Source organism: Bison bison, unplaced genomic scaffold (genome assembly GCF_000754665.1).
Source record: "Bison bison bison isolate TAMUID 2011002044 unplaced genomic scaffold, Bison_UMD1.0 scf7180017864333, whole genome shotgun sequence".
NCBI lineage: Eukaryota > Metazoa > Chordata > Mammalia > Artiodactyla > Bovidae > Bison > Bison bison.
In genome coordinates this window covers 4,230,352-4,244,207 of record NW_011494905.1, presented here as the reverse complement: position 1 = coordinate 4,244,207, position 13,856 = coordinate 4,230,352, and the positions used below count along the sequence as shown (strand labels likewise).

General features: G+C 39.0%; 1 protein-coding gene across 14 annotated transcripts in view; it reads right to left on the bottom strand.

The window, feature by feature from the left end:
• Positions 1–5,801: 5,801 nt before the first annotated feature.
• LPP (LIM domain containing preferred translocation partner in lipoma) overlaps positions 5,802–13,856 on the bottom strand; it is a 754,364-nt gene continuing 746,309 nt past the window's right edge. For all 14 annotated transcript variants that reach the window (XM_010853933.1, XM_010853935.1, XM_010853931.1 and 11 more), the window contains 2 exons: positions 12,902–13,022; positions 5,802–10,521 (listed from right to left, as the gene is read on the bottom strand). In XM_010853933.1, coding sequence (XP_010852235.1) covers positions 10,393–10,521; positions 12,902–13,022 — 250 coding nt within the window. In that variant the 3' untranslated portion in view covers positions 5,802–10,392. The remainder of the gene's footprint in view (positions 10,522–12,901; positions 13,023–13,856) is intronic.

Below are 13,856 nucleotides of genomic sequence, written 5' to 3'. Positions count from 1 at the left end.
CGGATTAGTTAGTGGGGGAAGGCATGAAGCTGTGTAACAACTGTCAGGATAGTTCTTCTTTTGAATAAGAAAGTAAGAACTGCAACCCAAAACTCATACTCTTAAACCTGACCCTCAGAAAAACCTTCAGACTATTTTTAAGGACATTTAAAGCTTTTTTTTTATAATCTTCAGCTAAAAAAAAACCAAAAAAAGATCCCCCAAAAAACCACAGTTTATTTTTTAAAGAAATGTGTTGCCAAAAGCAAAATAGGTTAGGCAGGAAAACAGGGAGGAAGCAATGTTTTATTATGTACTGAGATTAATTTTGTGTGGCACCAAGGAGCACGTAAGCCCCAAAGACTGGTTCTGGGAGCTTGGAACCAAGTACAATGGAGGGAGTGGAAGAACTTAAGAAATAAGAGCTCCCTGATGCAGGGGATGCTCAAGCAGAGCCTGGATTTTCACTTATCAGTACATACATGAGGGAATTTTAACACCAAGTGGAATAGACAAATGTGGAGTCCTTTACAATCATGGACCTAGAAGCAACAGGAAAATACGGTGTCCTGCTTGTCATACTGTAGAGGCTCAGAAGATAGGGGTGCTTGGTGCAAGAGTAGATTACGTAGCTAAGAACCAATGAAAATGTACATTTTGTACATTACCAAAAAAGATTCCTATTCATACTGTCTGAGCTGGATTATATTTTGACAACTTTTCCTATCTTAAAATTACACAGAGATGAAAAAGCAAACGGAATCAATCTTGCTCTATGTCTTTCCCTTCTCACTGACCCTGAATATCTGGAAACCTTTTCTTCTGTGAAGGACATTCTAGAATGAGCTATACTTAAAGTGGAGGATCTTCTCTGAAAATAACCTATGCTTTCCTTTTGTTTCTGGTGCTTCACACAGTCTTCTCTAAACTTCTAAATCAAACCAGTGAATCAAGATTTCTTAAGTTCACTCTTCCATGAAGATTTAACTGATGTCACTGGGAAGAATTACTTTTCCTGAAGCTATTATCACTTCCTATGGAATGCAGACTGAACCTATCTGATTTTATTGCAGTTGACTTTAATCAAAGTTACTTAGGGGCTGATTCTCTTAAAGCGATTATTAAATGGAGGGTATGAGCAAGAGATGAATTTGTTAGAAAGACAAAAGTATAGAGAAAACATGGACTCTTCAGGGTATTTCTTAAATGATTGAGTAGTGAAGCTGCTCACTTCATCAAGACTGTAACAACTCTAGGTACTAACATTTGAGCCCAGAAAAATGCAAGCAAATCTCAAAAACCAAACTAGCCAGAAATATTTATGTAGAACCTATAAAGAGTCCAGAACTCTTTTTGCATATTCAGTATAGGAACACGGACAAGAAATGTTTCATTCTTGAGAAGACAAGGACAAAGTGAAAGGGTTGAACATGGACCAAGAAGTGGGAATCTAATGGATGACATATGTAAATACTAGCCCACTCCCTATGTAATTCTGAAAGAGAGGGGAATACCAGACCACCTGACCTGCCTCTTGAGAAACCTGTATGTAGGTTAGGAAGCAACAGTTAGAACTGGACATGGAACAACAGACTGGTTCCAAATAGGAAAAGGAGTACATCAAGGCTGTATATTGTCACCCTGCTTATTTAACTTATATGCAGAGTACATCATGAGAAACGCTGGGCTGGAGGAAGCACAAGCTGGAATCAAGATTGCCGGGAGAAATATCAATAACCTCAGATGCAGATGACACCACCCTTATGGAAAAAAGAGAAGAAGAACTAAAGAGCCTCTTGATGAAAGTGAAAGAGGAGAGTGAAAAAGTGGCTTAAAGCTCAACATTCAGAAAACTAAGATCATGGCATCCGGTCCCATCACTTCATGGCAAATAGATGGGGAAACAGTGGAAACAGTGGCTGACTTTTATTTTTCTGGGCTCCAAGATTGCTGCAGATGGTGATTGCAGCCATGAAATTAAAAGATGCTTACTCCTTGGAAGGAAAGTTATGACCAACGTAGACAGCATATTGAAAAGCAGAGATATTACTTTGTCAACAAAGGTCCATCTAGTCAAGGCTATGGTTTTTCCAGTGGTCATGTATGGATGTGAGAGTTGGAGTATAAAGAAAGCTGAGTGTGGAAGAACTGATGCTTTTGAACTGTGGTGTTGGAGAAGACTCTTGAGAGTCCCTTGGACTGCAAGGAGATCCAACCAGTCCATCCTAAAGGAGATCAGTCCTGGGTGTTCACTGGAAGGACTGATGTTGAAGCTGAAACTCCAATACTTTGGCCACCTGATGCGAAGAGCTGACTCATTTGAAAAGACCCTGGTGCTGGGAAAGGTTGAGGGCAGGAGGAGAAGGGGACGACAGAGGATGAGATGGTTGGATGGCATCACCGACTCAATGGACATGGGTTTGGGTGGATTCCGGGAGTCGGTGATGGACAGGGAGGCCTGGCATGCTACGGTTCATGGGGTCCAAACAGTCGGACACGACTGAGCGACTGAACTGAACTGAACCCTATGTTGACTTTGGTAACATCAAAAACAGTGAAGTACACAGAGTAAGAGGACTGTTTTACACACAAGCGAGATCTAACCTCATCCAGTTTTCACTCTCCTGGGTCTGAGTCCTTGGGGGAAATTTCCACATTGAATATCAGTTTCCTTTCAACGATTCCAATTCCATTTACTTTCAATCCTGCTGCTGCTGCTGCTAAGTCCCTTCAGTCGTGTCCGACTCTATGCGACCCCATAGAGGGCAACCTACCAGCCTCCCCCGTCCCTGGGATTCTCCAGGCAAGAACAATGGAATGGGTTGCCATTTCCTTCTCCAGTGCATGAAAGTGAAAAGTGAAAGTGAAGTCACTCAGTCGTGTCCGACAGGGTGTTTTTACCTAGCCTGACCCAAAGAGCTGGCTACATTTCACTTAGTAGACTGAAATAAAATTAGAAAATATTGTTGGGTCTAACTGTTCGAAGGAGAAGCAAATGGATGATTGAACTTGATACTATGTTGATAGATGAGGAAAAGTTGAAAGAGTGGTATCTGACCTAGAGGCCAAGATATAGACCTTAGACTTCCTGTGCATAGCTCCAGAGGCCAAATTTTGTTTAACATGAGGAAGAACTTTGGTAGAAAAAAGCTGCCCCAATAGTAGAAGGACTGCCATGAATAGTACTACAAACTAGCGAGCTCTGAAAAGATGTGGAATGGTGACTTGTTGGGAAAATAATAGGAGATTCAGGTCCTTAAAAGACCCATGAGCCTATGTTTGTCTAGGAACAGGCTGAGGCTTGGGGTTGGCTATAGCCTTCTACGCTGGTGTAGAACAGAAGATGACACAGTGAAATCAGTGTTAATCTTGGTAGATCATTCTACTCTTGGGGCTGAAAACTGAATTTAGAAGCTACAGTTTTGTGTAGTTGTGTGTGTCATTTAATAAGACTTCTGTTTGGGTCTATTAGGTCAATGTCTAGCAAAGGAAGGTGAATGATGTTTCCACTTGTCCATTAAGTGAATTAGTTTATTGAAAAAAGTAGCAAGCACATAGTGGGTAAGGATTAATGCAACCATCTTAAAGTATTACAAAAGACGCAGTTATGGGTTTCCCTCTTCTTTCTAGTATATCTAACTTTTGCTTATAGAATGTTACAAAACTTGTGTTTATAATAAGGGTTAGAATGAGAGAGGTTTATTAGGGTAGTTAGAAACTGTTGTAAATTATGCAACAATCAGAAATAAAGAAAAAAGATTTTAGCAATTTCGTTTTTGTAACTTCATAGGAGAAAAGTCAATGAGTTTAATAAAATGCATCTTCCACACAACTTTCCACAAAATAAGCCACATGTATGTTGGATAACACAAATAGTGTCTACAACTTTTTTTGCACAGGGGCCAGGAAAGTAAAATAGAGAAAGCAGTAAGGGTCCTTCCTTTCTATACTGATAGGAAAATATGCCATTTTATATTTATTCTTCTTTGAACTTAGTAATCTAATGTTAGTTTTCTGTGCTTGCAACTAAAAAGGAGAAAAGGTACAAATCAATTCCAGTATAGCTGTGTAGGCAGGGCATTATAGAAAGCGCATGACTGGATTTGAACAAGAGATCCACAGACCAAGGCAACTCCTGTTTACTATGCTCACCAGGTACCTACATTGGAAAGGATGAGATACTCAGTGTGTGAAAACAGAAACCTCTAACCTTTAGAGATGCTTAGGGTGTACTGGAGCTTGCTTAAGACTATGTAAGAATAGGCATCGCCATCTGTCACAGGAGAGTGAGCTATGGCCCTCTTGCAAAGGGATGAAGTGAATATATTACAGAGTCTTGTGTGGTGATGGCCATGCCACAGGGCTGAGAAACAGCTCTCCTTTTAATTCTCTTCTGACAAGGGAAAAATACAGTGTTAGCCATAGTGATTTTTAAACACTTCATAAACTTAGAAATATATTTTACTTGTTTAAAAAGCTACAACTGCCAATCCTTAAAACCTCTGTGAAAATTCTGAGTTACATTCTATAAGAATCCTCATGTCAGTGTTTTAATTGTGACCTTCCCCTTCTCTCAAATTCTTCCTTCCCTCCGTATTCCTCTCTTCTTGGAGACCGGTTAAAAAACAAAACAAACAAGCAGAAAAACCTATTTATCAAAACAATATATTCACTGTGACTATTATTAAAACTGGGTAAGTTCATTTGTGTATTGATTGTATATATTAGATATGCTTTTACTTTTCTCATATGTGACCTTCCCAAAAAGGAAAATCAAGGTCAACTTGTAGACAACGTTAAGGACAGAAATCAACAATGGAAATCCATTCCTAGAATTATAAGCTTTTTCCAAACAAATTTATAAAAAACAGACACAGAGGGCATATTTTTGATCAGTATTAGCCAGAGAATCAAAAGAATCTCAGACTCAAATTTTAATGCGTTACTGAGAAATCCAGATCCTTTTCAGGTTAATTTTTATAAGACTACAAGTCTGTAATATGTGCTTCAGGAAAAACTATTGCTGATCTATTCCCTGTAAAATACTGTGCCTGAAGTATTAGGGTTTAATATGATTGTCATGGGAAAAAATGCTAATACGCGTAAAAATTCCAGAAGGATAATATGGAAAATTCTCAAGTTTCATTGATCTAAAATAACATGCCATCACTTAAGAACACGATTGTCTTGTTGGTGAAAATGTTTAGGATTTAAAAAAAAAAAACAAAACCTTAAGCTAGTCTTAGAAAGATCACTTCGCCTATAGCTGAGAAAAGTAGGCCAGTCATAAATGAATTTGCCAAGAACTCTGTGATCTGAATCCCTGATGAAAACTCATTAAAATAAAACCCAAAGACTCTATTATCTCACCTCACTTTATGAATAAACACAGTTTGGAAAAATATGCCTTTCTAAAGAAAGGATTTATGGATGCTGCATATATTTTGCAGTACAATTCTTCTCCTAATATGATCATAATTCCATAAGGATTGTAATGTACTGATTTAATTTATTTATGAAAAGTCCAATCAGGATAACACTAATGAGTAGAAATGTTAAGGAATAAGAAGGAGACAAGGAGGGAGGGGGAGAGGGGGAGGGAGAGAGAACTCTCACCAGGTCACACAGCTTTAATCAGATCACTTTTTAAAGGCTGAAACAATAAGCAAACTAAACAACAGCCAGGCTTCCCAGGCAGCAGAGTGGTAAAGAATCCACCTGCCGATGCAGGAGAGACATGAGAGATACCAGTCCGATCCCTGGGTCAGGAAGGAGGAGGAGGAAATGGCAATCCACTTTAGTATTCTTGCTTGGAAAATTCCACGGAGAGAAGAGCCTAGAAGACTACAGTCCACGGGGGCACGAAGAGTTGGGCACGACTGAGCAACTGAACACAGCATGCAGCAAATAACAGCCTTGTGAGAAAAGTTACCTGACAAGGAAATGACTTGACCTGATATATTCATGATTGCACCATAATAATGACTCAGAACCAAGATCCTCAACTGGTTCTGTATACTATTAAAATTAAAGAAAATAAAAAACAGCAAACCAAAAGACTGTGGCAATTAAAGCGGTATGCTGAATAGATCAAGTGGAAGTACGTCTTCATTGCTGACTAAAACTAGAGTAAGACCACTAAATAAGACCACTTACTCACTAACAACACCTAAGACATCACCTGTGGCATAAGAATGCTTAAAAATGTTTTCCTAATTTAGTACCATAAGGTACTTCCCAAGAGATGGCGAGAACAGAAATACTGCTAGAATACATTAAGATGAAGAGTTCAGACATCTCTGGATTTTGACTTTTCAATGAGTACATCTTTGAGATTTGGGAGGATTATTTATGTGAAGACTCTTCAGAGGAGCATTCATAGTAGTGTAAAGTTTTCTTTAAAAATAAGGCACAAATGCATGTTGCTCTCTGATTGTCTCCCGTGAAAGTGCACCAAAAGAGCGATCTTAGGAAATGAACTTGAGGCACATTTTGCAGAGGTATATCTTTTCCAGCCTCCTGGTTTCCTACAGATGGCTAAAGCAGGGTATGGAACATGCTGTCATATTTCATTCATAACACACATGTACTGAAGCTCTAGGCAACAGATGGACAATCGCTTGTTTAAACTACAAATGTGAAATACTAAGGTAGCATAGCAATATTTCTAGAAATGTATATGGAAAAAAAAGCCTTTCCAAGCCAAGAGAAATGGTGAGAGGCTGTGAGGTTACATCAGTGTTTCCCTGATCTTCCTAGCAGCTGCCATGGTTTCCCCAACACCCTTCAAAACTTGATAATGGAGGGATCAAGGGGCAGCCCCAATGCAGATTTGACAAGAGAAGCCAAACCATATCCAATAGAAATAACACTGTTATTCCTGGCTGGTTCACATTAATAGGATTTTTATTAACTAGGAAAACTGTTGGGAGTTGTGTTTTCAGAGTCCTGTCTATATTCCATAAACCCTCTACGACAGCCCCATGGTAAAATGCTCTCTTCCTTCCCCTGAACCCAAATACAAAATACTTGTTTAAATGCAATTAGAATATTATATACTTGAAACATCATCACAAACATCTCTGCAGAATCTTAGATAGTGAGGAAACAGTTATAGTGTTGATATCTCCTCTGTATTCATCAGCATACACACAACGAAGTCATTTTGACCAGAGAAGTTGCTCTGGTAAAAACAATTTTTTAATGAAAGGAAAAAGAACCCACATCATTGGGCTGCAGAGATGTCCAGGATCTCAAAGCTTTGATGCATTTAGCTGGAACATATGACTTATTTTGAGTTTTAAAGGCCAATCTGTTCACAGATGAGACTCCATACCGAGTCAGTCTGAGCTGGGGATCCAGGTGGTGGAGAAACCTGACTATAAAACAATCTGCAGAGCCCAGGACATAGTGGGTTTTTTCTCCTTTTCCATGTCTCCCATGTTACATGGAATTGCCAAATATTTCTGTTTGTGACAATTTTTTTAAAAACCAGTATATTTTTTAGTATATTTTTACAAGCTTTCTCTTATAGACTCTATGATTTTTTCTATTATCTATGTCTTTAAATGATAACAATCAAGACAACATATCATAAGACAGTAGAATTATAATCCTTAAGGCACTAGATCTTTATATCTGTTATAGGCATCATTTCATGTAGCTAAAACAGTAAAGAGTGATTTGGCATTGCTGATACCAAATGATTAATAGAAGACAAGAAAGCAATATAAATCATATAATTAAGAAATCCTGAAATAAAATATTTTAGGATCCTTTCCTTATACCTTGTGAAAGAAAAAAATCTAAATCTAAATATTCTGTATATGTAGGTGTGCACATTCATTATTATAAAAGTATGATAAGTCTATATTAAAAAGAGATTTACTTTAAAAATCTTTGGTAAAGATACTCTGAGGTTACGTGATAAAAACGCACTATAAAGATTGTAAGCAAGCACTATTCTGGCAGTGTCACAGTGAGGGGCCTGTAACAGCCTTTTCTTATAACTCTCTTTTTTCTTGGCATGTAAACATTCAGTTACATAAGAACTTAAACCAACTTGTAACCAACAAGTAGAATGTTACTGCATTTTTATAGTATAAATATTTCATAAATCCTCCCTCTTTTGGCAAAATTCATAAGACTGTATTTTAAGAGATAAACTCCACCCCTCAATAAATTGGGCTCTTTCCTTTTGACCAAAAGATATATTTTTTCCCCAAGTATTTCATAAAAAACAAATTGCTGAAGCAATTCAAGCTGATTATAGATAGTATCACCCCAATTGTCTAATGGTCAGTACTCTTTGAGGTCATCAGCATGGTCTCTCCTTTCATTTGGAAGACAGAAATTCAGTGATACAGTTGCCATTGTATCCTAAAATCCACATGCTGCCCAAAGTGGACCTCTTGTATCTCACATTATGAGAAATGTGAGGTCAAGGACAAGGGAATCAAGGTAAGGAAAGCACAGTGGTCAAAGGACCCTTTGAAAAGCTCTAGCTGTGGTCGTTCTAAAACAAAACTGGTAACCAAAGCAAATGAGCCACAGATTGACTTACAAGAGCCATAGGCTTAAGGATATCTTATTGGAAAAAAAAAAAATGAACCACCTTTATGATTATTCCTACTAAAGTAAAATAAATGTAATTGGGATGCTTGAGGTCTGGATTGCAATGCAAAACATTCACAAATAATTTTTCATTTCTGACTGTTAAAATTAAAAAACAAAGTCAGACTAGAAAAGTTTATCAGTTTCTAATCACGAAAAAGATCTTTGTGGAATCAAGGAAGGGTATACGGGGGAATGTAGCTATATTTGTTATATTTGATTTCTTAAACTGGGTATCACAGAGATCCATTATATTATTATCTATATTTTTGTTATATTTAAAATACTTTGTAATTTAAAAGTATATACTTGCAGAAAGTTTTTAAAAAGGTTGACCTAATCTTAAAAAAGATTTGAACAAATCTTAATCCAAAATACTTTGTTTACAAGATGGTAACCTGCTATTAAGAGAAGGGTCCTTCCTTAAAGGAAACGTGTTAGAACATTAAAAAAAAAAAAAAATGTATGTGGTTCTGCAGTTAGCAGGCAAGCATTTCACTGCCTCAAAAGAATCTGACTGAAGATTCTAGACTCTGCATATTTTTACTTCAAAAAGGCAATTTCTTTTCAGTGATTGTCTATGAAAGTGTGGTGTAAATGTCACATCAGTGATATGAAAATGTCTCCTGCAATATGTATTTTGAGTTGCAGAAGAATTATAAGAATGATGAAACTGTGGTTTCACAACCTTTTCAAGTTTCCTGTCTTTTTAAGGTAAACTAAACAAAACCAAGACAATTTTATGTGCCCGGATTTGCAATTGTCAGGTAAAATGGACCTAGGCCTGGAAAAAAAAAAAACAAAAAAAAACCGAACAGTTGTCTATAGATATCTTCCTCTAGAGGAACACAGCTACACATTCTGGTGGTTGTGTTTGTATGTCCTCCCTCCCCAAACAAACAAACAAAATGTCACAACATATCCGATATGAAAAGTGGAGCAGTATTGGAAGTTATATTCTAGAGAAAACCAAGTCTGTCCATATTATTATATCCAGGTAGCATGGAAAAAGAAAATTTTAATATTTGAGGCATAATAATGCCTTTTCAAATGTAACCCCAAAATGCTTTTTCCAGCATACCCCATCTGTAATTTCTGCAGAAAAAATATTGAAGTTTGGTTCTCTCTCACCAATATCTATTTTCAAATGAGTCCCACCACTGGTCATTATAGATTTTGAATTGGGATGGCTGCAAATTCAGCTTCTTTTAATCTATGTAATTTACAGTTTAAATTCTTTATAACCTGACATAAAATTGTGCATTTTCTCCCCAAGGGACATGACTAGTTTAGAGCAATAAAAGACAATTTTTTTCAATACACAGAAAATGAATGACTATCTTTTATGATCGCTGGCAGTGTGGAAGTGATAGGATGGAGCCTTCAAGCCGAAAAGCACCTGGGAGTTGGCAGACTTCCCCAGGAAAAACTGTGTGACAGCAAATACCACACTAAAAAAAGCCATTCAACCAGATGAAAAGTGAGACAAACATAGGGATTAAAAGTTAAAGGAATGCAGAAGTGAATGGGATGGAGCATAATCCGTGCAAAAATGTGCAAGTCCTTGGGAACAAAGGCCTATCAAGGTTCTACATGACTAACTGTGAAATGTGTATTGTAAGAACTTAAAAAAAAATCTCATATTCTAGGTGTTTCTACAGAAAGGTTAATAGTGGATGAAGTAGAGATCATCCCATAGCTTGATTGCCTTTCCTTTCTTTTCCTATTTCTCTTGTCATATTTTTCTTGTGTTTCATCCTTCTCGGATCCACCAACTAACCGCTAAACAGGCGACTGGATTTAAAGGTCAGTGCTGGCCTTGGCGGTCAACACCCTGATGCGGGCAGAGTTGCAGGTCTTGCAGAGGATGTGTCCATCTAGCGGGTAGCAGCCTTGGTTATCTCCTTCAGACAGGAGACCACCACAATCCTGGAAGAAGGAAGGCAGAGGGAAAGGATGTCAGTGAAAATGGAAACAAACTCCTCTGTTCATGCAAAGCTTCCACAAAGAGGCCAATCACTACCTCTTCTCTTCCCCAGGACATCATATGATATGTGCATTAAGTTGAAGCAGAGGCTGGGGACATAAACAAGAACAGGGTAAAATGACCTTTCTGATGTCACACAATAGGAAATACAGGTACAGAAGGAGAAAAACCTGAGGGCCTAGGCTCCCAAGTAGTTTTTCCCTTCACCCAAACAATAAGAACAGGAGAGAATAAATCTTTATCATCTATTATTAAAGATTTTTCAAAAGTAATATACAAGTGCAAGGACAGAATCTTGTGGTAATTCCAGGTCAGAAGCTAAGTTGCAGAGCGACTCCTGCTAAGCAGCGGGCCATCAACAGGCTCTGCATACTTACTCCAACTTTAGAAAGAAAAGAAAATCCTAAGGTTTGGGGTGGGTGGGGGGAGTGGGGAATGATCCATTGTACTTTCTAAAGGATACAGCACAGTGTAGAGGGATGAGTGCAAGATGGGGGGACAGGGCCCTTGGGTACCACCATTCGTTCTGCTCCTGCCTCTGTCACTGCAGGCAAGGCCAACAGCCACTCTGAAAATTATTCCCACAATTCCTACCTCACTGAGATGTTAGGAGGATCAAAGAGGGAAATGGATATGACTATACTTTGAAAAAAATGCCAAGAGCCATATAACTGTAAAGAATTATACTACTGTTAATAGTACCTGAGCATCCATTTTGAAAAGTGTTATATGACAGTTAAATGCTGACCTTCACCTTTAGAGGAAACAGAAATTTCTTCGGAAAAGAAAAATATAGTATTTCATCTTGTGGTGTGTGCCCTTGCTAACTGTGGTAGAAACTCTTCTAGAAGGTCACGACTGCTGTGCGCCTCACCTCTGTTGTCTTCTATAACAGCAAGGGGGGGGGGTCACTGAAGTTCCTATTTGAATTTGACAAATAATGAAATGTAAATTCAAAAAGGGTATCATCCAGAACACAACAGCAGGAGCAGCAGCAGCAGCAATGGCCCCTATAGTTATTCTTCCCAAGAAGGCCAGCCTTATGAATGAACAAGCAGATATTCTGGAGATCTAGAGACATTTGGGGAAACTGAGTGATGGAATTAAACAGAACCTTTTGATCATAATAAAGAGAAAGAAATTACATAAATGACATGGTTTTAAGCCTTTAATGACCTAACATTAACCGTTACCTGGGCACCCTAAAGACCCCAGAGTCGACTGCAGTGTTGAAACTCAACTGTTAGCACCTTGAATCTTAGAACCAAAGGAGCCAATACTGGGGCATCCAGAACAAGCCTGTTTTACACGTGGGGAAGTGAGCTGTGGAGAGGGAAGTGATTTGTCCGGGGTGATGGAGGTCTGCCTCCTTTTAATTCAGTGTTCCTCCCATTCTACAGTCTTGATTCTAAGACACATGTGCAGCACAAATTTATTTTGTACTGCTATCATTTCATCTGGGAGGAGAAAAGGTACATCTCACACCACTCTTAGAACAAACAACAAAACCATGAAAAGTCAAAGCCTGTTGGCACATAGAGCAAGTGTGTCTAGAAATAGTGGGAAGCCTGCCTCCATTGAACCTCAGTTTCTCCAACTGCAAAGTGAACTCTAGGTTTTCCACACTTACAATTCAGGTCAATTCTAAGGCTAGACATTTTTATTGCTCTTTAGTCATAACACCTAGTGTAAAAGCTGGACGTTTTTTTATTTTCTTTGCTCATATTAGGGCCAGAGAGAGGCATACAACTGGGGCTGCAGGAGCGAACAAAGCACACTGCATAAACTGGGTGGTCAGCTACAGCTCAGGTGGTAGACGGAATTACTGCAGTCCTAGAGGCTAGGGGCAGCTCTGCCAGCCCCACCGCCCATGTCTTGGGAAAATCTCATGGGACTAGACGAGCCAATGTCATGAGGAGGTGGTAATAAGATAGTTCATATTATCTCTTGCAGATAGAAGGGGGAGCTGCTAACTGCTGCACTCAGAAGGTCTGGTAGAAAACAAGAAAGCTGCTTCAAAAGAGAGGCCCTGGGCAAGTCATAGGACTAGGATAAAAAAATCCTTTGAAGTCATTTTCTGAATGTGGTGTCCTTTTGATACCCAGATTAGAGGAGAAAGACTTGCTGCCCTTTGCTATATACATGATGACATGGCCCTCGGGCAAGAAATCTCTTGTCACTTCCAACTGGGGTCACAGGTCTCCTGTAAAACCCAAGTTGAATGAACACAGGCATTAAGGGCTCTCTTAGATTTTATAATTGTGATATTTATAAAAATCTGGCTCTGATGGCCTGGCAGGGGGTGGGGCGCTGACCACAGACCTCACACCGGTAGCAGTGAACATGGAAATCACGATCCAGAGCCACAATCCGGACAGTCTCCTCCTGGCCAGGGGCAGGCATGATAGGCTCCTTGCACACAGAACAGCGGGGAGCAAATTTCCTGAAAGAGGAGAGATAGTTCTGGTTAGATACTGAACTTAAGCACTGACAAAGAAGTGAAAACAAGAGAAAAGAAAAGGTGCAAACCAAGAGCCAGGACATCTGGTCTATCACCTCGTGTGACCTTGAGCAAGTCACCTTCCTTCCCTGGGTCTCCTTCCTTAGCTAAAATAGGGGATTTATATTCAATGACTGTTAAGGTTCTTCTAAATCATAAATATTGTGATATTTGGGGAAGTGGGAGATGAGTGTGTGAACTGCGTCTGCATAACACACACTGAGTGGCCCGATGCAATTCACACAGGCCACTCAGCATGTGGCATGGCATTCACCTGTGGAAAGACTGCAAATACAAATCCTGGGCTGGATCAAGCAGAGGGAAGAATGAAGGTCTTGGCAGCCCCTACTTGTTTCTGACTTTTGCTTCTAGACTTTGTATGTGCTTACTGGGCTCTACCCAAATTTCCTGAGGGTGGTAAGTTTGCCTCACTCCAAATTATTAGAGCGTTTTTCTTAGAATTGTGTGTATATATACATATATGTATATATATATACATACATAAGTGTGTGAAAGTGAAAGTCATTCACTTGTGTCCGACTCTTTATGACTCTGAGGACTATACAGTCCATGGAATTCTTCAGGCCAGAATACTGGAGTGGGTAGCCTGCCTTTCCCTTCTCCAGGGATCTTCACAACCCAGGGATCGAACCCAGGTCTCCCACATTGCAGGCAGATTCTTTATGAGCTGAGCCACGAGGGAAGCCCCATATATGTATGTATGTGTATATATATTGATATACATACACATGATTTTGAGGTCAACTATTGGTGAGA